The 24,646-nt window shown below is 39.4% G+C and overlaps 2 protein-coding genes across 2 annotated transcripts; both read right to left on the reverse strand. All coding sequences in view use genetic code 11, as the record gives it.

Annotated features, from left to right (window-relative positions):
* Positions 1–10,533: 10,533 nt before the first annotated feature.
* Positions 10,534–16,726, reverse strand: EGR_07723 (Receptor-type tyrosine-protein phosphatase S; the record flags this gene model as incomplete). Its single annotated transcript, XM_024496972.1, has 6 exons — positions 10,534–10,665; positions 10,966–11,270; positions 14,363–14,641; positions 15,404–15,442; positions 16,301–16,417; positions 16,678–16,726. The coding sequence occupies 6 exons, from the start codon at positions 16,724–16,726 to the stop codon at positions 10,534–10,536; spliced, it is 921 nt and encodes a 306-aa protein (XP_024348595.1).
* A 7,042-nt stretch (positions 16,727–23,768) lies between these two features.
* EGR_07724 (receptor tyrosine phosphatase type r2a) lies at positions 23,769–24,299 on the reverse strand (the record flags this gene model as incomplete). Its single annotated transcript, XM_024496973.1, is given in 4 exon segments — positions 23,769–23,866; positions 23,889–24,056; positions 24,070–24,176; positions 24,256–24,299. 4 exon segments carry the CDS (start codon positions 24,297–24,299, stop codon positions 23,769–23,771), a joined length of 417 nt encoding a protein of 138 aa, XP_024348596.1.
* Between the last annotated feature and the right edge of the window lie 347 nt (positions 24,300–24,646).

A 24,646-nucleotide genomic window follows, 5' to 3' on the forward strand; every position in this document is an offset into this window, starting at 1 on the left:
CCTTACTGTCTAGTATCCCAACATTTGCTAAGTAGTCCGCCTTACCTGCTACTCTGAATAAAGCGGCGCCTTTAATCTATTTTAAAACAGCCAGACACTGGCAGTATGTGTATGGATTGCTAGTCTGACTAGTAAAACGAGAAATTTACAAAAATAAGCAGTATTACTAGTGCAATCATGTCTCAGAAATACTCCATCTGTTCAAAAATGTCCAAAAGAAGCATTCAAACTCTGGTGACAATGCAAATAATTTTACTACTTTTCCCTCCACGTGCAATTTCAAAAGCTACTCGTTGAGAGTCCGGAATTCACTATTCATGGCGAAATTCACAAAAAGAATGTGACCTTAGGAACATAGGTAGTGGTACATTCAAGCTTCCGTCCATACAGGTGTATATTTCGTTAAGCGAGCGAAACGCACCTGACATGGATGCCTTCAGATTCGGTGGAACCGAGACCAAATAAAACCAGTGGAATCCCACCACTTTCACCCTTTTTAAACATCACCAACCCACTCGTCGATCCCTATTACTGTCGGAAATGCTGGCTCTGTCTCAAAGAAAAAGGTTCCTGGTAATTTTATATTGCCGGGAATGTTTAGTCAATCGGAAGCATCTGATTCATGACGAAGTACTCCCACTTGTAGGAACTAGCAATCAGTGGCACAAATTCAATGCTTTTATTTAATTCAAAAAAGGAGAATAAGCTTTGTAGCCACGTAGATCGAAATAATTTGGTTATCAAATACGTACTTTTACTGAAATTATATGAAAATGTAAGCAAGCGAAGCTTGTTTAAATTTAACAATTAGGCCTCTTCAGTCTTCCCGGAGCGCGAGATTTTTGGTCAGTCCTACTATTTCCCAGGCCTTAGTTATACCACTTCCCAGGCCACTCTCCTCTATTATTTTGCCTTGTCATACTTTCATGGGTAACAAGAGGATTGGTGCATCAGTGACAACGACAAGCTGATGGAGTCAAAATTGCCATAAACACTCAGAAAACCCAAATCTCAACGCTAAAATGTGGGGTTTTTATCCTAAAATGGCTTTGTCTGTACAGACTGACAAAAGAAGGCCTGTTAAACCCATATTTTGTCATTATTAATGACACTAATCCCGTATTCCGAAAACCTAAACTAGGAACAAAGTTTTTGCCACACCCGATTAATCCAAGAAGATCCATCCAGCAATTGAGTCGGCCTAGACATATTCACTAGCCTTTCTGTCCTTCTCTGCACTAATTATAGACTGTTCTTTTGCAGTGGTGTACTTTATTACGTCTTCAAAGATGACTTGAGGTACTACAAAAATACCTCGCAGACACCTTTATCCCACTATTCCAATTCTTCCTTTTACTTTTGAGGACCCCTACGATACCTGTATTAACGGAATCATAAAAGTGGAGCATGACTAACGTGTCTTGAGATTATTACAGAACCTCATGATGATTGATGAGGCAATCGGGAAATGAACTTACTCAAAGGTAAGGACGTCCTATTTGATTGTGGGTTAATGTCTAAATACAACATAAGCTTTTGAACTCTTGCGGAAACAAAATTGACCTTTGGTGAAATCACAAGCGAAGCAGTAAAATGTCATCGTCAAATCTCGTCGTGACAGCGATGACAAGACCACTAAAGGCATGCTAAGCAAGAATTTGCATTCCAGCCACCTTTATTCCTGGCAGTGAACCACGTGATGTATGGAAGACGTTGACTGCGACCAAGGTGATATGGAGGATGATAGAGACAAGGCCATTTAAAGGTGAAGTGACGGAGTTCATATGACAGTCACCAGTAAAATTAACTTGTATTCTGTCTTTTTTGTCTCCAAGAGATCAATTTTCCTCACTTCTGTCGAATGTTGCCTTTGTTGATGGGCTGTCATTAGCTGCCCTTAAAGCATCGCCTTGGTCACCCTAGTTTTGTAACAGCAGTAAATGAAGATCATAACAAGAGACACGTACACCCGAATATTTTAATTCCTCTGAAGTTTGGTCTGAGTTTTATTGACTTTAACAAGAAAGAAGTGGAAAAAAAGGCAACTAAGGCTCCAAAATCTACCCATTTTTAATGAGTCCTACTCATCTTTATTTGTAACAGGATGGTAGATAACCCTGTCTGTGATCCAACCGCTTTGAAATGACGCATATCACATATTTTCCTTCACTGTAATACTGCGACTTTCGATGGGAAACCGTGATAATCGTGGAAAAGTACGTCTAAATTCCCTCTCAAAACAGCTTTCTTAATGAAGATCCAAACACTCGACGATGTTCGATGAGTTGACACAGAAGACAAACTCAATAAAAATTTTTAGACCGACCATTCGAGATAGTCCAATTTCAAGACGCCTCCCAAGACTGGCTGCAGAACCCAATGTGCCTTTCTGAAGTACACATCTTAGTCTACTTTCTTGAAAGCCTACACGAAGGCAGTGATGTTGAGAAGAAAAACGCATTAAACTACGTAATTAATAAAGAACCAAACACTTTCAAAGACGGTTGCTAATAAAAAAGCAAAGTTTCGGCTACTTCGTAAATTAATGGTCTTATTTGATGGTCATCGTGAAAGTGATGATTTGAAATGACAACTACGCTTACGGGACTGTAAGCCAAACCGGTACCTTCGAACTTGGTAGCACTACCACAAATGCGATCGGATGGCCAATCTGCGGTCTTTTTTCCATTCTCCTACCTGCTTTTGGCCACCTCCCCCGGTGCTGGATTGGACAAATAGTTGCAAAATAAAGGTGCATTTACATTAGGCGTCCTAAAAACAGCGTTAGGCGAACTGAGAGGCATGGATGAAGGCGACAGGAAGTTTATTGAAACCTGGTGTGATCGTGAATTAAACAGACAGACAGACGGCGAGACAGAAGTAAGGGTCTACTAACTAACGTCTGTAGGAAAGACGTAATTTCAGATGCTTGCTAATTATGCGTCTTTGGGGGATAGACGAACGTAGACTCATTAAGTAATTTTTTTCAAGCTAGATACCTATCAAACGTGTCAAGTGAATCTTCGCAACACCTCTAGTGTTCGACTCCTGTGCAGTGGATCGGTTCAATGCCGGTATCATCAGACAACCAACACTAGGCTGCAGTAGAGGTTGGGGGTTCCTACCAGGTCACGGCAGTGCAAACAGGGTGGTGGCAGTGAACGTCGATTATTATCAAAGAGTAGAGGAAATACGAAACCGTGGTTACCAAATCGTACTAAAGACTCCAAGAAAAGTACAACAGGGTAATAAGGCACTCAATTTCACGTCTAAAATTCAGTGATCATTCCGGTCTTTCAAAATCTTTAGGACTCATCATAGTATGTAAAGGAAGTTATTCAGTTGCTCCACTTTTTCCTTCTTAATTTTGAACTATTAACTTTACGAATTTTCGGTTTTTATGCCACTGATTTATGCTTTTACTGAAGAGATTAAAGAACTGGCTGCAAACGTTGGGAACATTAGGGGGTAAAAAAATACTCGCTCTTACCCCCTAGACAGAGTATCCCTATCATCGGCCATACCCCCTGACTCTCCTCACTGTTTGCTTTAAACTTTGCTACTAAAATGATGGTGGTGTTTCTAGCAGGCCTAATTGCCCGATAGTACGGATGAAAGATGAACAATTAAGTGATTCGCTAGTAATCCGCTTCATCCATATATATTAGGCTTATTTTGAACTTTTGCAAAGCCAAAAGTTTTAAAACAGTTAAAGAATCCACTAACCATTTAACTGAGGAAGAAGGTTTGAAAATCATTCCCACCATCCAATTATATTTATTTAAGATGTGTGTCTAACCACAGAGATATTTCGGTTCCCGAAGCTTTCCATCGTTAAGTGGGATTCCATTCGTATAAACCCCGCAAACTCCCCCCCCAAACCGTCTGACGAGATTCATAGTAAATGTACCGTCTCCAGACCACCATGCTAGTGACAGAGGTAAGCAAAAGCAGTAAAAAGCAATGTCCAAATTCCATTGCCGGTTCTGTAAGTGTTTAATCTGTTAGAGGTCACCAAGGTCAAATCCCCTTTTGATTGTCTACCTTTGGCAAGTGAAGCGGGAGGTGATACAACCTAAAAGGTCCAAATTGCCCATATAATGGGTGTGTCCGCATGTTCAGTGTAACTGATTGGGACCCAGACAGACTGTTGGAGAGCATTTAAATGAGAAAAAGGAAGCAAACAGAAAGGAATGTTGGCTATTAGGTCTCCAAAGCTACCCAAATTATAAACTGTGCTAAGTGACTTTGCCCTTGGGCAAGTTATCCCATGGTTAGGGATGGGCCGATAAGACCTTCGTTATATGAGTTTTTTAGGAGAGGCTTAAACGGTATAGCGACATGTAAAAATCTGAGAAATTCGTCCCTTTTCAATGACATAACCCCTTCTAATGGAGGCAATCTTTTAATAAATAAAAGTCTTTAGCGCTCTCAAATCACTAATTTTTACACTGTCAAGTGGACTTTTAAAGAAGAATACCAACGCCTTGTTGACCTTTATTTGTTAATAATGTCATCTTTTGGAAAAGAGATTCACAGAAATAGTTAAAAATAAGAGAAGGGAATTTTAACCCCGAAATATGGCATCGGTCCCAAATAACGGACGATTCCTTTAGCCTACAAACGGCTGAGTTTCCAACACTCGAATGAGTTGACACTGGAGGGAAGAGTGAATACGGACCAAAACACCCAATGCATTGCTCCAGACTTTTTCTCTATGAAAATTTTTCATCTTTTTTTCTACATCGTTGCTATTTGTGCAGTAGAAGGTGTTTTCTAGCGTTACATATGCGGCACTTCTTATCTGATTTAAACGCTGATTTTTTGGCTGAAACGTAAATCGGGGTGAAAAAAAACTTATCCCTCATTTATAAAAGCATGGCTTTGCAAATATCCTGACAATTTCTGTTAAAAAAAATTATTTTAATTTTTAAAACCTCATTATGTACGGCTCCGATTCGCCTATAGGCCAGTAAAGAAAAAGTAGTTTTACTTTGTCTCGATTCTTTGACCCATGGTGGGAAGAAAGTTTATTGATAGAAAGGGTGTAACACCTTTATTGTTTGTTTGACTCTTCGTCAAGACACTTATGGCCGCGCCTTTGTGCTTCCACTGAGCAGTGCGGCCTCTGGGCTGTGCCAGTAGTCCCTCAGCCCGTCTGTACGACGGCAGTACATATTCTATCCCATTTCTGTTCCTTCCTTCGTCTTCAGGAAGTCTTGGCCGCTACCTGGGCCTCATTTTGAAAAAGTTTGTATAAAAACGGCAAGTTTAGTTGCAAATGTTTTTAAATTCGAATTTTCAGGGAAATTTTCTGGTAACTACCCAGATACGAACTGTTTCTTTATAGAGTAGTGATAGCTTTAGGGGAAAAAGTAGGAGTTAATGAGATGTAAGTAGCGAAATTTTGGCTTTAATACAAGCATAAGTCCCGTTTTAGTAAGTAAAAAAGACAACTGAGATAAGTTTACCGTAATTGGACCATTTGTCTGCAATGGTTGATCCCACGAGACAGAAACTGCCGCAATAGAAATGGCCGACGATCGAATGCGCAAAGGTGGTGAAGATGGAGCTAAAATCAAAATATTTGCCTTACAGTTCGTTGTTTAACTTCTTCATTCAAAAACCGGCAAATTGTAGTTTAGGAGGAACTCCTGAGCACTTATACCCGGGTCTCAGAGGATAATTGACCCTATGGACCAAATGCGTAGTCACATAGTATGACATATTGGCATCTATTTTCCTGGCAGTTACTTAAAATAAAAAACCTTCTATATCCACTTTAGCATTTTAAGATTAATCAATGTGTCTAGGCCCAGCTACTCTTTATCAAGCAAACGTCACACCTTTGTGACGCTGAAGTCTGATATCTGGTATATGTGCGGAGGCAGAATAAAGCTGAAAAATTATGAAATGATAATTCTCACCTTCCTGATTAGTAGTGAAGTGAACAGGTTTGGTTGATGGTGAAACATCCCCATTCACACCGACAGATCTGCACCAGACCGTGTAGTTGGTGTAGGGCTTCAGTCCAGTCAGCTTGGATTTCACTTTTAACTCTCCCTGCTCCGTCTCTGCTATGGGGATCAGTCGGAACTGTAGACCAACCTAAAGGAACAAACTTTATTTCTTTAATACGTCAGCCTAATTGATTAGAGTTATTTCGCCCCTTTTAGACCAGGTGGTTTTTGCCATAAAAGCATTTCATGGTATAGCCTGAAACTCATTCAACAACAGTAAAATTGTGTTCCCAAAAATTAACTCATTTCATCACTCGAATAGTAAAACTGATATTGTGAACACTCATATCAAAAGTTAGAGACAAGGGGGTATTTTGATGAAACTGAGAAACTTATATAATTTAAGTAGTATTTTTTGATTACCAACTGACTAACTAAAATAAGTGTATTTTTGTACATATTAAACGCCACAACCTCATCATCCTCTTTTCTTGACTATATAATAGACTCATACACTCGAGTCGCATTTAAGAGAGCAGATATTCGGCATCTCCACAGAATCAAAATCGCGTTTAGTGTAGATGGGGCTCACTTGAAAACCGTATTTATTTATTTAGAGACTCATCGCGAATCTCTTCTGCCAGCAGATATGGTAGACTTTCAGGTCGTCTTGAGTTTTTTTATTTTGTCTAGATAAATAAAAACAGTCTCCTTTACTTCGTCAGCCTCGATACCAAGCATACACCAACGTCTGTAACTGCAAGTGTTAATATGCATGAATATTCAGTTGTTTTCATCGCTCTGCTCACTGAAAGGTTCGAATCCGACTCAATTTCATTGCGAGTTTTGCGTCGAATCTACGTCCAGGATATTCGTTCGCAGGAATGACTGCAGCGGATAATGATATGAGGGGCGCCATAGCCGAGATAACCGCTGGCATATAGACATCTCACCAATCTTCCTACTACTGTTGTACCAAACTTAACTACTTTTATGGGAGTAGATAACTGCTTGTCTAAAGTTTACGAATTTTTTTGGCAAAAACTGTGGTCTGGCGTTGCAAATAGCAGTGTCCGGCATGAACTGTCCACAACATATGCATCGCTTACTAGAAGCACTGACAGACTATACTCATCACCTACTACTGCATGTAATACCGTCTGAATTAAGCAGAGTATGGGATTAATTTCAAAATGCATTTACCTAGCGCATACCAGACTTGGAAGTTAATCGTCATCAGCTGTCAAAATTGCACTAAGCGAAATGCTTTTGAATGTTTTCTCGGTCTGTGAACGCAATTCGGCTATCCCTTTCAGCCTCCGCTCCTCTCGCCCCTCCTCTCCTCGTCTTTGACCGTCCATTCGTTCACTCACTCATTCGTTCATTCGTGCATCCACCACCCACCGCGTTAGTTGAATCGGTACGAATCATGGGAACGCTGGACTTTTTCTCCCCAACCGTTCACACATTTCATTAATATTTTGAACTGTCGTATGGTGGATTTCAATCAAAACAGACAAAAGCAAATGGGCAAAATGGACAGGTGTTTAAAACGCAAATTAGTGTTTCTCTGAGAGAGCTTTATCTGCATTCAAAAGTACTAAATAGGTTTGGTAGTTCCTTGACTTAAACGTTAAAGAACCATCCTCTACTCTTCTTACAGGGTGTCATTCAAGCTAAACTGGAATCACTGACCCGACGGCCAATAAAAGGGTGGAATACTGCACGCAGCAGCAGGCGGCAATTATGCTCCATTACTATCTTCTATATTTGTCGCTATTTTCGTAGGCCGGGCCAATTCGGACACCGTTAATCACATTGTCAGGCAGTGATGATGGTTGTGGAGGCATGAATACATGCATGTCCGCCGCGACTGCCTCTAGGGACTAGGCTTAATGGTGGGATATACGCCATTATAGGTGGGAGCTGGAAACAATATGGAAAAACCCCCGTACCACATAAATGTGTCTCCTCTCACTCTCTGGTGATATGAAGCCCTGCTCTAGGTGTCACCCGTGCCACTGGTCTTCCAGGCCCTTCAACCTTATTTGTTTTATGCTCTTCAAGGATGACCTCCTATGTTACACTTAACCCTATTTTTCTCTCTGCAAACCGAATCCCTTTTCCCTTAGGAAAATTTTAGCTTTTGTCATATTTAGCTTATCAAGCAGATATGGACAATATTAAACTCAAGCTATTTACTTACATGTAATTTTTGAAAAATCAGGTTTCCAAAGTGATTAAACAGGTTGATATTTAAAGAAGAAAAGCAATTCTTTTCAGCATTGGAAATGGCGAATTAAATATGGGACAATTTATATCCTTCCTCCTTTTTCCCATTCAATTAGCCTTTGGCTAGGACAATTAGTGTAAGCAAGTGAAATAAAACAATTTATTTGCCTAATTACTGCATTTTTTTGTGTCTTTCTCAAAGCCTGTAATTTGTTTGCTGCATTATTTAGTGAGACCTTTTTTAGTGAAATTAGGCCCACTTGTTTGAGGCATTCCTTCACCCGCAAAAGTTGTCACTTGTCTATTCCTGTAAGTTGATGAACAAATGACAAGGTGGTAATTCAGCACGGCCGACGAACCTTTTGGCTGGAAAATAAGACTGTTCATTGGATACACCAAAAACTAGATGAACACTGGGAATTACAAATGCTTTACGGAGGTTCAACATACACCTTAATCGAGGTGGAGGAGGTGGTGGACTGTCACTAAGAAGCGTTCGGTAACCAATTTACTGTTTTTGTTCCTTCCAAACCCCTGCCTTACTTCTAAAAAAGACAACCTTGACTTAAAATAACTTTATAAGATCCCAAAAACGGATAAAAAAACGTCAAAGAGAATGCAACACTTTCGGGCGACTGCAATTTAAACTACCGATTTCTGGATTCCTTACAGGATTTATGAGAAAATTTCACTGAAGAGCTTGTTCACCACTACCTTGTCAGTTTTATATTAGGACAATTCATGATTTATTGGCTCTGTAGAGCAACAAAATCGCCTTTTTCCTCATCATTGTAAATGTTATTCACCACCCACCACAACCTTTCCCATCTCCAGGTCCTCGGTTTCTTCAGCAAGTCGTTAAAGTGGATGTAACCTTTTTTTCAATTATCCCTGTGCTTCAGTTAATAGGCAGAAAAGATAAAGGTGTCAAATTAGCCGGGGACTGTAAAATTGTCATAAAAAATCGCATAAAATTTACAGCTCCTCAGCGCAAATAGGTTAATTGCAACACCGGACTACGCTGCAATTATTACCGGAGGAGAACAAATAGACGTGGACAATTCGGTAAATTGATAAAAAAGGCGGTAAATCTAGAATAATTCCGTGAATATTTTCACCAGTAAAATGATCAAGTGTAGGTGGGCATATCTCAGGCAAACTTCGAGGTGATACGAGACATCGTATTGAGCGTTGCGCCGAGCGATGCATTGGATCCAGGTCGGCAGCACATTTGAAAGTGTTGAGTGAAGAAATTGCGATGCAGTGAAACAGATGGTAGTCACTTTGGCTTCCTCATGACGAAAGAGTAAGATTATTTGGCGTAATGCTCATTTAATCTAAGCTACTCCCATTTAACCCAGCATAATCTCAACCAAGTAAATGCCCTCAAACCTGATCCGGTTTGATTAGGTCCGGTCAAATGCAATCGAGCCGTACACCTTTAAATCCCACATTTATTAAATAAAGAAACCCAGCCATAGTCGGTCTTGTCCCACCCCAATTCTTTGTCCGACTGTCCATTCTAATTTGTGTGCGATTATGTGTTTGTCCAATACCGAGAAAAGGCAATAACTTCTTGAGAAAATAGAAAAACAATAGGAAGGATGAGGATGAGGCGCCGTTTTTCTCTTGGTATAGAGTGCATGCGGGTAAAGTCTTGCATTGCCTGAAAAGAATGCCAATTTTTTTCCACTAATTTAACAGAACTGCCCATTCCCAGGGATGATCTACTTTTGGAAACCCTAAAGTTGCATCGACTTAGGCTTCATCCGTAACTGCTGCTTTGCCTTCAGCTAGTGAACACTTTCTTTTGGTAAAATTTGCGCCTGCAGTTCCTCAAAATGCACACAGCAAGTAAAATTTCTGAGAACGGAGCTGTGATTGCCAAGGAGAAGTGAAGTAGTAAGTGGAGGATGACCAATACTGGGTTGGTTCCCCTGAAAGCAAATATAAAAGCCCCTTCTCTCCAAAAGCCAGAAAAAGTTGTGAAGAACACGTACACTGTCTTCCAAGTTTGTTGTTACTCGTTGGTTTTGTTAATTGCTAGTCATTTGCTTACTCTTTCATGACCTTCCTCAGCTATCCAAAAGAAGTTAAGCCTTATCACTGTCACCACTAACTTGTGGTTCTTTATCATGTAGAAGAGGGTGTTTCTAAATGGGAGGAATCTACTATTAAGTGCTTCATTGTTGAAATCCAATTACCTAAACCACTCCCATTCTTTCCACGTTTAATGCTTTTGAAGCTTTACACAGAGACACACAAATCAAACACAATGAGGCGTGCTAACCAACTGAATCCTTAAAATGCGCTTATCTTCCGGATTCCCCAGAGTTACAAATCATTCCAGAGAGCCACGTCCACAAATGGTACCAAATTTCCTGGCCAACAGATAAATCAAAAGGCCAAAATAGGCGGAGCCCATGTTGTCCTTCATGGTCATGTTTTCTTCCCCAGTAACAACAGAAAATGTCTGGAAAAATAAATGGCTAGTCCTTGTGCATCCATTGCAGACTTGGCCATTAATGAAACGAGACAGTTCCAAACAAACTCATACAGTTGTATTGATTCCAGGTGTATTAAACTGGAATAACGACTCGCACACATGGACGAAATGGACAAATTTGTAGCTCTAACAAATAGCCGTGATGTAGGAAGCTCTTCAGAGTGATCCATGAACAAGCCTTTATTGTCAATGTGTAAGGCATAGAAGAAAACTCCCCTCCCCGACAAAAAATAACTGGACCTACCAGCAAGATTTCTGAAATCCTACCTGATTGCTAGCTTCGGTAGCAGCGGTGGCTACCGCAGCGGATAAATGAGGAGAAAAGAGGACACTGTTACCACCGATTGGGTGGATAGCGGCTGCAATATCCGGTGAGAGAGAGTTGAGGTAATCACGTAGAAAGTAGCGGCTCTCGATCCACTGCACTACGAAAGCGGCTATATCCGGTGCCGTTGTGATGGTATTGGTAGCTGTGACAGTGGTGAATGACAGTGGTCTGTCAAAGACGAGGGTCACTTCACCGGGTTTAAGCTGGTGTAGCACTTGCGGTTCGCCAGGTGTTGGCGGAAGCTCTGGAAGAGAAGGAAGATAAGAATTGTTTACCCTAGTGCTAGTTTGTGCCGGAAAGGTCTGGATACTCAAATCTCATTACGGAGTAAGCAAACAGGCTGCTAAGAAAGAGGCACATGTCTTTAGAAAAGAGTTTCGATTTGGGGGAAATAGCCTGGCATTCGCTGCATTATCACCACTTTTTGGACTATTTTTGAAGCCAATTTCTCAAATTAATAAACTGCTAGAATTTTTTTGCTGTTAACCAATGAGCTTCTTTTTAGCAGCAAAAATGGGCCACCAAAAAGCTCAGTAACCAAAAATGCGGTGATTTATTGCGCTTTGGGGAGGAAATACAAAATGCTGTGCGTTCTTTATTGGTTTACTGGTTTGAATAAGAAATACTGTTCTGACAGTAGATTGTAATCTCGAAGATGAAACCTTGGCAAGGAGCATAGTGAACAGAGACAGGCTGAAGGCAGCCGTAAATGCAAAAGAAAAATACGTGACTTGAAGACATTAGAAATTTCCTTTCTATCTTCAGCGTTCACCAGATTAGAATGTACTGAGATGGCAAAGTTGTGGAACTTATGAATTTGGAAGTCACTTCGACACAAACGCACAGAAAGGAGGTTTAGAGATATGAAGATTAAATTCGAAATAGCTGTAGAGGTAACAAAAAAAATAATGAAAAAAGCAATTTTTTCTAGGTGTACATACCATGTATTAATCAGTCTTTGAACTAGAAACAAAATCAAAATTCTTGGGGGGCTAAAAAGTCTTTTTTGTCACCCTTGCTAATTTTAAGGTTTTTTAAGACCAATAGGAAGGAAACCAGCAAAATCCGACATCAACTATCTAATTATGGTGTGAAACAAGCACAGATATGTATATATTTTTTTAATGAACCAATCACTTTTAAGGAAGCGTAAAATTTTACTATTTTTGTCCATTTGTGTATCATTTAATTATGTTGATGGCGGCCCTGAATATTGTTACAAGGGTGACAAGTGCACTGTTTTTTCAAAAAAAATAAATTTCGTGAAAATAAACTTTGACAGACGAAGGCGAATAATCAAACTTTAGCATCAAAAATAGCTGCTTTTCCAGCATCCCGTTTGTTTCACAACGCATAAAACGACATTCAGTACCTCGTATTCTTTTTCCACTCAGTCTCGTGGTTTAATAAAGCAAACGGTGTAATTTATCACAAACCTGTTTATTCCTTTCCAGAAAACAAAAAAGAGGGCACATTATCTAGAAAAGTCATTCAATATAACTCAACCAAAAAGGGTAAGTGTATTTTGGCTTATTTGCCACGAATTTCATGTAGTTCGTTAAAAATGCCTGTGCAAAGTATACAATTGTTAATTTTTTTCTCCACCATCTGTACGAAAAAATGGTCATTTGTTTCTCTGTAAGTTTATGATGGATTGTGATAAGTTAACTACAAGATGGTAAGCAGTTTGCAATATTCAAACTGTGTAAATAAAAGGTCATTTTGAAGATTTACTTAAAAATTTATTATTGTAAAATAAAAATAACTTGAGTTGGAGAAAAAATTCTCGCCACCTTGATGACTGCTGGTTTAAAAAAGGGTTGAATTTTAAGCAGCAACTTTACTAAACTATTTTTGAAATGCTCTGGTTTCCCAAAATAAAAAACGCTTAAATCTACTAATTATTTATAGTGGTGAGTCCATTTTTACCAAACTCATACATCAATTTACTCATTTTAATCTCTGGATCCATCATGATTAACTTATTTTTGTTAATCGACAGGTTAGAAGTTTAAATAGGCACCCCAAATTGGCGCCAAGTACAAAGTGACTTTTGAAATATTCATCTGCTACTTTAGCAATTAAATTTTGACCTGTAATTATTCCAACCTGTCAAGAATTTTTTCGCCCAGTTTATTGTTTTAAACTTGGCCAATTATTTTGAGTTACCTAACCGGAAGCAAATAGTTGTTATTAGATTTTGTAAACAACACATGGTACACATGTAACATGCTGGTTGTCTGTTTAACTCCTGGTTTTGGTAAAGGGCCACTTAATTTTATGGCCGTTGTACCTTTATCACGTGGGCTGGCCTCTAAGTCAAGCCAGTAGCCTCAGTGCCTTCTGTACGCTAAATATGTATATTCTGCCCCAGTATTATGTCTTCTCTCGTCTTCAAGGAAGTCCAGGGGAGATACACCCATACGTGGTGTCATGTGTAACTTCACTGAATAATGCACAATGAGCTAGGAATCTCCAATTGAAGTTTTTACTACTTTGCCACTGAAAGACTCACCTTACTCTTCTGTACGGGACAAATAACGTGCCTAAATGATACAATGAGCTAAACTAAGTAAAATCTAGGCTGTGAAACAAATTTGCGTTTCATGAATGTCCAAAACCAATCAAAGACAATCGAAGTCGTTGACCTAGAACTTTTTTAGTAGATATTTAGAAAATATATGCGCAGCCAGAGGCATCTACCTTCAAGTGATAATAAAAACTGAAGCGAGGCCTTAATACGATTGCTCTTGGTTTTATTCGCGTACCATAGGTAAAAGAGACTTGTGCTTTTGTGGCATCAAAGTTGTCATGAAATGCACTGTTGGAATAGTTCAAACAACTTCAAACATTAGTAAAAGAATATTTTGACTGATTTGACCATGGATAGTTGGCGTTTTCAGAGGTTCTAATCGACCAAAATATTTAAAACTTGACTATGGATTCACCACGAGATGAATGTTACTGTCAAGGATGATATTTGCTTTGATTTGGCATCCATATTGATCACATTGGTGACATGCTCACGCTACCATCTGTCCTGCCGGTCACCTAGTCGGTCTTCGCTCGGAATCATACTCCTCATGGTGTCTTTGGAAATGATTCTGACTCTACATTGGCTGTGAAGGTAAGTTCGTTTCCAAAAAAGAGATAACACAACACAGAAAGGCCTCCAACATGGTGTCACGGTTTGACAGTATTGAAGCCTAACCGCATTGGAATGAATAGGAACCCGCTACAAAAATACTCGCAGCTACATTAAAAAGAGCTGTCTTTTTACCATTTGCAAAGTATAAAAGGCCCTTTTTAGACTGCCATATGCTGATTTGAACCAACCCTTCACTACAATAGTGACGTAATGAGTCGCCTGGCCCATGGCCGATGCCGCCACGCAGGACACATTGCGCGACTCCTTCAGATTTGTCAGCGACAGTCGTGCAGTGCCGGGTGGTTGTCGATCGAGCATGTTGCGGAAGAGTTGGGTCCCATGTTCGAACCACGCCACTGTGGGTACAGGAACTCCCACTGCAGTACAGGTCAGTGCAATCTGTCCACCCGGTGGCACCACCTGTTGGGCCGCGGGGACTGAGGTGAAGTGTGGACGAAAGCGGTCCGCTGATTAGGGGAAAGAAGGAGAAAAATAAACAAACTTACACTGGCAAGAATGGATAACATTCCGGAAGCCGAAAGACCGAGGAGCCGAAACCAGGAGCTTGCAAGTGCACGAGGCATTCATAAAAACCCGAATTCCTTAGTCTAGGAATAAAAGTCTGAAATCCGGTCTCCAGAGCAAAAAGTATATATCGTTCGTGTAAATCTAGAAACGAACTATTTCAACCAGAAGGGTGGATTGTGTGAAATGTCACTAGCAAGGCTTATAAGTCCCATTTTTAAACTAGGAAAATGGAACATTTGGAGGACGTTTGGAAGCGGAAAGCAGATCAATTGTAGCGTTTCTTGGTTGTTTGAAACAGAAAATTAGTTTGATAACTACGGGTAATAGCTAATTGACAAATACAAAATATATGTACAGACACATCTGTGACGTTTAAAAATAGGAAGACTTTTTTAGATTAAATTAACTTGTGATTTCTTGTTCGAGCCTCCTCACTAAAAATTTCAACCAATGGAAAATTGAGGGCGAAAATTCGAAAGAACCAATCAAATTTGGCTAATTATGTCATGCAAATGGCCGTGTTGTACCCATTGACAGCTGAAATGAGCTTTTACACGCACAAGCAAGCCAAGGCATCATGCAGTGGGCAAGGAAAGAGGTTTTAAGATAGCCACACCAAATTCGTGCTTCGTTCATTCATTCCCTCTTTGACTCATTCCATCTCCGTTTAGAGGAGCGCAAGCTTGAAAGCAGCGACCTACTTTTGAGGGCTATAATCTGCAGGGCCTCCTCAATATCCTCTGCAAGAAAGAAGGCGCTTTAAGAGAATAGTTTTCTCGGAAAATTAAGCAGCCCATATTAATTATAACATGGAAGCTTGCTACGATACAAGTCTCAAGCAGTTGATATGTTATATGTCAAATTTGGGTTTCAGAATAGGTATTTTGTTATCAGCATTTATAGGAAAAATAAAAAAATCTTACATGTTATAGAATTTGAATTTATTTACTTCATTTTCGTCGCTTTTTTATTTTTTGTGTTGTAAGAAATGATAAAATAAGCTGAATAGATTCGTATCAACTTCCATGATAAATTAAAAACTTGTAGTTTTATTTCTCCAGCATCGATGAGTTAAAAACAACGAACCAATCCCCGAATTTATTTACTGCCTTGCTACCACGGTTTTATAATAAAATTCTAAAGCGATCTCCGAAGAGATAAGCATTTACATTATTTATATTGTTCCCGGGCATGAAAATCAACTAACACTGGCATTGTGTAACTGTTCTAGGATATTCTTAAGAATTGTAAAAGTTTATTTTGAATAAAACAATAAATAGGAAAAAGAAAATTGCACAGATTGATGGCAAATAAAGATAAGATTTTTGTAAGTTGACTAGACCAAATCTTTTACCTATCATTAAATTTAACTTCGAGCTGGCAAGATTTTGAATTTTGACATAGTACATAAGGTAAATGAATTGATCTTTGTTGGGCGTTTAAAAGCAAACTTTTTATTCTTGTAAGAAAATTGACTGTAACTACAAGGGTGGAGGTATATCTTCAAAATTCTCAGCCGAGTCTGCTGATTTCACGAAACGGCTGATGTAAGTAGTATTGGTGACAGCAACTTTGGTCCAGTAGGAAGACGCGCTTACCTCGCACCATGAGATTTTCTCCTGGGGAGATGCGTGTGCCATGCGAGTTTGTGGCTGTACACTCATACTTGCCCTCGTCATCTTCCATCAGTCGCGCAATTTCCAGGCTGCCTGCAGCTGGAATAGAGGAGTAAAGGATACATAGGTGAATGTCTTCCCTACTACTTGGAAAGCACAAGCACTCATATACTATAACGTGGTACCAGGGGATTTTTTTGTGTCTACTACCTCAAAATTTTGACACCTATTCATGTGACAGGTCAATGTCAGCTAGATTAATAGCATAACAATGCTATAAATGGAATACTTGATATTGCCACGACCCAGCCTCCATGACATCGGTAATAGAGCTCCGCTTGTGCTAGTCCTGTACAAACTCTGAACTAGTCTGCAATATGATACCTTTAGAGATAACTGGGAGTCCATTTTTAACAGCAATAACAGCAACATTTCTTTATCCCAGAGAAACAGTTGACGCTGTCACTTATGGAGTATAATGAAATGCTGTTGTCGACACTTTTTCCATTGCGATTGCAACCAATCCATCAACCAAAAGTACGACTGTTGCAAGGATCCTTTATGTTTTTTCTTTGAAAATAAACTCAAAGGATTTTTACTTGGTGTACTTTTCAAAGTGCAAACTGTCAAATATTAAATCAGCATGCACACTTCCGGATTTATTTAAATTGCACATTTTTGGAGATTTTCCATACAATAGTCAAGACTGAGTGGTAGCGATGAATTCACCAACTGTGCGATCTTTGGAATGCTTCTTTACTATTAATTTGTCCATGTTCCAATATTCCGTTTAGAGAATTGGCTACATTTTTGGTCAATTCCTTTTCTGTTTACCGTGATCCATATAGGTGAACGAAAATAGAAAATTTCCAACTCTCTCGAATTAAGGTGCAACCTTATGACCTCTACAATGCTTTTAGTACAACCAGCAATAAAAGGTATCTTTCTCTCGGTCTGGAAGTAATTTTTGAGCCCTAAAATGACATTTTAAGGAAAACATTTATGATAATCAAAGCAAATTTTTCTATAATACAACCACGGTAAATGATCAGCATTTCAGCTACACCCCTGCTATGACCGCTCCTTCCAGAGAATACACTCTGAATGTAGAATTCTTATTGGCAAAAAGTGTTAAAAATCATTTCAAACGAATTGTACTAAAGTCCTAGTCAAAGAATTAAGGAAGTTAACTCACATTTCGTGTCAAGCTGACAATAAATTAGACCAACCTCACGGCACATTTATATTTTACACTCGAGTAATTCCTCTGTTGTTTTACACTCTCCGCTCAAACAACTTTCAGTCACGTTGAAAGCGGAACTGAGAAAAAGTCCCCGCCTTGAAACACATTATATTCAGTCGCTAAAAGAATATTTTTGACCACAGTAGCGGAAAGCTTGGAAGACATTGCGATATTCCAGGGTGTTTATAAGGAGGCAATGTGCGCTTTAGGGACTCAAGAGTGTTGAGATTAATTTCCTCATATTTTCCTAAGTCAGTGGTACTCTTGCCCATTGGAAGAGACAATTTGATGGATATCCTAGAGATAAACTTTGAAGACAGTTTAAAATTTATAAAAACTGGGGACGATATCACATTAACCTCAACTGAATCCTATATTTAAGGGTTTCCGTAACAAAGATGGTTCGTTTACGTAAAAGATTACATCATTTTGAATACATATGCTGGTAAAACGTGTATGAAAACCATTGGCAATTAATAATGTAAATGATAAAACAGATAAACTTGAATTTCCGGAACTTACTACTAAAATTCACTCACAAGTATTACCGAGAATTTATTTAAAAGGGTAAATTAAACTTTTAGCAAAAAATTATGGCAGTCATTTATGGCGTTTTCTAACTTTGTAAATGTTTAGAACTACTTTAAGGGATTTCATTCCAATTTTATCCAGTATTTTTTAAAAGTGCTCCATATAAATAATTTTGGATATTCTCAAAGAAGCACCCGAACCGATGAGGGTACCCCATGCATCATACCAAGTTGTAATGCTTTCATTACTTGTTCATCTCTTCATTTTGACTTCAAGGGCACTTCAAGGCTCTATCTTTGTAATTTTTATCAACAGAATGACCTTTGTGCCAGGTCAGTAGCCCCGAGGCGACACTGCATGACAGAAATACATATTCTCCACCAGTATTATGATTGTATCCGTCTTCAAGGCAGGATCGGGAGCTATATTTTATATAAAATTTCTCCAAATTAATCAAGTTATTCTTTTTGCTACAGGCATCGGTGCAAATTCATGTTAGAATTCATTTATAAAAAAAATTACTAAAGCGAGACCTTACTCAAGTACCGTCAGGCAGTACTTTAGAACGACTAAAGCGGATCTGTCTCGAGAAAATGGCGTTAATTAATAAAACCTGTCCACATTCATTGTCAGGTATTCACTTAAGCCCGCGTTCAAAAGAAACAAGAGCAAAATTTACCTAAAGGTATCCCAAATCAGCTAATTGGCTCCTTTTTCTCTTTTTCAGATAGGTTTTGGATTTTTCGAAAAGTCCAGTTGGTGGCTCATATAAACTAGACAAGGATTGGGACACCCCTAGTAAAGGTGTATTTTTCACTTTTCCCCTCTTTTTTTTCCACGAATATGCTGTTTATAATGAGAAATAGTGTGGACCGTTACGAGGCAAATTTTAAGTAACCAAAATTCAATGAAAACCCTTTGTCATCATGTACCCATGGCCCTCCAAAAAGTGGTCCTTTCCGATTGCATTAGCAGAAAATGTAATTGCTACACGGATTCGAACCCAAATTTCACTAGATCGAAGTGCCGCTTTAAGAGTTGGTCAGGGGGGACAAATGGTTTTCCATCAAAACCGCCATTGCCAATGCTGTAGCCTTTTAAGATCACAGACAATCGGAATTTCGAGAGGTACATACATACACACAAACAGTTCCGTTGTCGTGGCTGCATTAGTGAGAGGAGGGAAATGAGTTTTCTTTTGTGTTCTCGGTTAGTGCAGCATGAAGTAGATTGAAAAAATAGGGGGGGGGGGGGAGGGAGCTTACCCCTTAATGCCACTGCTCTTATCCCCACTCAGTAGAGGTTATAAAGTTGATGCTGCTGGTTCTGCTGCTACAGAAGTTGTAGCAGCAGCAGCGGTGACAATAAAAGACGGAAGAAGGAGGGAAGGGGGTGGGGGAAAGCGAAACACTAGAATCACCGTTTCTTGCCTTTACAAAGAAAATAGGAAATTTTGTGCACATGTCTTGGTCGTTTGTGACTGCAAGTGTTTTCGCTATCTCCATGATGCCTGATGGTGGGGTGTCTTCGTTAAACCACAATGTATGTGATAACTGCATCCAACTAACCCTCAATCAGAAAGACAAGAGCAATGAACTTAAATTTTGATGGCAGATAAGTTTTAAAACAGATTTCTTACAAATTATTTCGTATATTGTCTACTCATGTTATATGCTATAGGTTTGCGTTAAAACCTGATAATTTCAAATTTATTATGATGAGGTGCATCATAGACTACTCATTCTAAGCAATTCTATTTTATCGGAATTTTTAAGTAGTTAAAAAGTATAACCTAAATCTAAGGTCACTTGTATAGCTTGCTGGCTTACATATTCATTATAGAATGGTGAAATGTCACTTCCCTTAATTGTGTGCCCAACCAAGTGGTCACCTTCAGTCACCGATTCTCCCACTTCCATGTTGATTCTGAGGTTTCTTTTTCGTGCCACAACCACACTAATGCTTCCACAGCTATTCTCCGCTCTGGTTAAGAGGTCACCTTTAGCGTGAGGTCATGTTGCGCCCTCGTGAATAACTCGGACACTACATTAACGTCGCTTCTCTGTTTACTTGCGAAGGAATTATTCTAAATAGCAAATTGTCTTAACAAACTCACTTAAAATATTTATTATTCGCTTTTCAACTTTGGATTGCCTTAGAACAGGTTATATCACCTATCAAGTGATCGAAGATTCATACTATTTTTAGCCCAGGTCTCTGTAGTGCCTTGTTATAACATACAGGTAGCTGTAAAATGCAATCAATTGTTTGTAAAAACGTCTCATAAAGCATAGAGAGGTGTCACTCTATTAGTACGGTGCTCTTTACTGTGTAGATTAAACTAGATGGAAGTGATTGAACCCTTCTTGTTCTACGAACCAAGTTGTAGTCTGTTCCAAAGTCCCACAAGCTTCTTGTCAAGGCTGGTGGGCAACATTTGGAGAGAACGGCAACAGAACTCGCTGTTCAAAGTTTTTAAGTCGTTTATAATATGAATTCCACGGAAAACAATGCAGCGCCTTCTGAAGTACCATCTAACCCTCATAACGAAGAATTACGAGCCGGTAATATACACAGCAATCCTCTATTACCCTCATAATAATTTTCAGCAGTATCTACCGTAGTTAGTAAAATAAACTGGTGACACGCATCACTGTCGAGGGTACCGGAAGAAAGGTAATCTAATTCGGGAATTGCAGCGACCGGTAATATGCATCTTGAAACCCTGAATTGGTGATAAACCAAGAAGACAGATGAAAAAACCCCCTAAATTATTCAGTACAAATAAAATATAAAACTAACCCATTGGGAACAGATTGTCTAATATCTGCAACGACTAGACCCCCTGTTGGAAGGGCGAAAATATACAACACGACCTTCCCCTATCATCCAACTCCTCCTTGGAGCTTATGCGACATGAAAGCAAAAAGTTGTTTGTTTAGGGAATAATGGTAAACATTAAACCTTGTTAATGTAAACAATCACCTTATCTAAAATGACCAGTAATCTATCCCACTAAAAATGGGTGAAAAAAGGTGAGACGCTTCCCTTCAAGTGGATAGACTAAATTTCAAGCCTATGGAATTCAGAAGCACTTCAATCAAATTAAAGCAAATTCGGGCAAATTTGTCAACCTTTTTGTTGAGCAGAAAAAAGAAATTGGATAGCACTTTAACAAAGGAGACTGGTAGTACTTTTGATTAGTTTAACTGCGCCATTGAGTTGGGTCCCACTTGAAAGCATTGAAACTTGACCCACGTTAGGCTATCCCGCTGATTCTCCCATCTAAATCTAAACGGGAGTCAACATAAACTGAAAAATAGACGAGGAAATCAGATTGTAATGCATGTTTTGCTTGCTTAAGTCTGAGTTTTAATGGCGCTGTCATTTAAGGCTTGGCTTTTGTACTTTTGATGGGTGGTCTGGCCTCCGAGCCGATGCCAGTAATTTTGTACGACGGCAAAATCTCTGATCACTGATGTCAACCAGTGTCAAACTTATCAGCGGTCTACCAAAACTAAAATTTGAAATGTAGGTTCATGATACTCTGTTTTGGATTATATTTTTCCCTATTCATAAATAATATCGTGCCTAGGAAGATCACCTATCTACCCGCCCTTCACTCCCTTTCTCCCTCTTTAGTTAGCTGGAGGAGTCATTTAGTCCCTACTAGAGGTGATCAATCGTGTCGAATGCCTCCTCCTCGAAGCCAATCGAGAAGGTAAACATGGAGTGGAAGCTAGAAGTAAGAAGAGCGGCAGCTTTACTCATTCAACAAAAAAACCTCCCCTCGATTTATTGTATGCGTGCTGCAATGTACGTACCTCCCCAAGAGGTGCAATAAATAAGCAGGCTAAGGGAGATAACCGAAGCAGCAGCTCTTAATATACCACCATAAACTGTGTCTAAGTGCTCGGTTCTCCTCTCTTTTCCGCGCCACTCCTCTCCTCCCTTTTCCTCACTTTTGTCATAGACGGGATAATTACCAAGCTCATGGAGGCACGATTGTGCAACCTAGAGTTATACTGCCCCGTGATAACGGGTAAAACGAGAAGTCTTTAGCCGACTGATGAAGAAGCGGAATTTGAGAGAACAGACGACTAGCTAAGTGGAACACAAAAGGTGGGGAAAAGGTGCCTCCTGTTTTGTGGTTGCGTAACAAAATGAGAAAAGCCTGTCTGTACTTATGTGAGAAGACCGATGTGTGGGTTTTGCTGCTTTGCTCTACAGCCGACTAGACGACTAGTTTAAAACTTTGATTTAATTATTTTCCGGCCATCTTGGAGCAAAACGGTGCAAAAAAATATTATGTTAAAAATCCATTAGTTCAAAAACTAGGTGGAGGCAACTTTGGTGTTAGGTGTGGTGATATCTCTCATCAACTGGATATTTCCAGCCTCCGTGACGATGTGGTGAACCTTACAGCTCCTTCTCACGTTTGTAAAGAGGCTTCTATCAGGGTTGTGTGCATGCTATAACGGATAGGACGCTTTAACCTGCACCAATGAAAAGTGGTCATCTCTGTCAGGTGTCAAAAAAGGCATATATGGGCAGCTCTGTTGTCACTAGCCTCCTAAAAATGTGCGTTAATTTATCTCGCAGTGTGAATTTTGGGACCTAGGATTGCAACATCCTTATTCCCTGTCATAATACTGACCACATTAGTTACATAGATGGTCCATAGCTTGCTCAAATCTACCTAATTAACTTACTTCCACCTTATTTGCTTCTACTTTACATTCCTCCATGTTCTCTTTTTCCTGTCCTCTAGTCAAATCAATCAATGCTGAAACGATGAGTTGCCAGCCCTCATTTACTTGAATCACTCATGACTGCAATGTTTAGATTGAGAGAAGTGGAACGAAAACGGAATGCCTCCCAGAGCCATTAACTCGCCTCTTTGAGAATCTTCTACTGCATTGTGGTTCTCTCAGAAAATAGCATTTTCTCCAAGCAGGGGTCATTCTCTCACGTACTTTATAGGGATAGATCAAATGCAATAATACCCATGAATACCTGCAAATTGGCAATATTTCCCATTGCACCCAACTCCAGAAAATGAAAAAAAAAACAGTCAAAAAGGGATTTTTCGTGCCAACTTTTTGCCTAAATATGCTAGTAATTCTCCTGATTTCAAGTTACCCCTACCATTGTCTCCTCCGTAAGTGCGGAAAATTGTTAATAGGCACCCAGTACTCCCCGCGCCTTCTTTGTCTTTTATTCTGTATATTTAATAGCAGAAAAGCTTCAGAAAGTTGTAATTTTTAGTCATGTTTTTTTCTAGTTTGTAGTCCCTATTTCATTTTGATGTTGCCCAATAGGGGACCAATCAGAATATGCCCTTTTGCTTTGGCGGCCCGTTTAAGTAGCAAATTTCCACTTTGACATTCCTACAAACTTTTGCATAATGACAGATTGTTTAATAAATAAAACAAATTAAACAAGTGCTTACCTAATGTTAAAAATTGACTTTGTTGTGTCATTACTTTTCATTGCAACATTTCCAGCAGACCCTCATTCTTGATATTTTAAAATCTATGCTCACCTAGAAATCCTTCTTCTCGCTTTCACTAGTCGACCCAAAACTTTAAAATTTGTAAATCACTCTTCATTAGATGGTAAAAATTTTCACTGATAAGTGAATTAAGAGGAGAAAAAAGGCGGCAACGAGTTCCACTATGTGCTACCTTCCAATGAGGTGAGAGTGGGAACTAAGCCATTATCTCTGCGACTGATCAGAGGTGGAAGAATTTTAACTTCATCTAGCCATTTGGCTAACAAAAGTAGACGACCTACGCGTAACTAAAAATCGAGTGTTGGTGAGATCAATTGGGGTGCTGTCCTTGAACCACCGGACCAAAGGTGAAGGCTCGCCCTGGGTTCGACACTCCAGTTCCACTTTGTCGTTCTTCTTCGCCACAATGACCGAGAAGACATTCAGGAAGCGAGGAAATCCCGATGGAGCTACTGAAGTAACAAAAAGGGCAATTTGACTTGCGGAAGAAAAGTGCTTTTAGCAAATTCTTTTCTTCGGAAATCTGAAGCCTTTTGGGACTAGTTTCTATTGTCTTCAATGTGGCTGGCCTAAAAATTTTGTCAAAATTTTCTTTTTATAGGTGGGTGTTGCCAGGAAGAAAATTCGCTGCATTTATTCAAGACAAACCAAAACTTCCGATTGCATTGGAGCACAGTGGTTGCGCCACACATGCTGAGAAGTGACAAGCCCGACTTTTGACTAATACCCAGTGGGTGTATCATGGACCAGTCCACTCTAGACACCCTTGGTCGAGACGGTTAGTGTTTTCTAGAAGATTTTTAGACCCTAGTCTAAAATCTACTGTTTTATGGATTTCAAAACCTCCACTTCTGCAGTGAAATATACATTCTCATTCAAAAGTTGTATAGTACTTCTTAACATTCTTTTAGGTAGTATGTATTAGTAGTCACTTCCAATCGTTTTAACCAGACCAATGATGGCCAAATTACAGCAAAAGATGTCTAAAAATTAAAGGTCACATCCTAAACATTCCCTCCATTTCAGTGTTTTTGGTCGT

This window comes from Echinococcus granulosus, assembly GCF_000524195.1.
Source record: "Echinococcus granulosus chromosome Unknown EG_S00085, whole genome shotgun sequence".
Taxonomy (NCBI): domain Eukaryota; kingdom Metazoa; phylum Platyhelminthes; class Cestoda; order Cyclophyllidea; family Taeniidae; genus Echinococcus; species Echinococcus granulosus.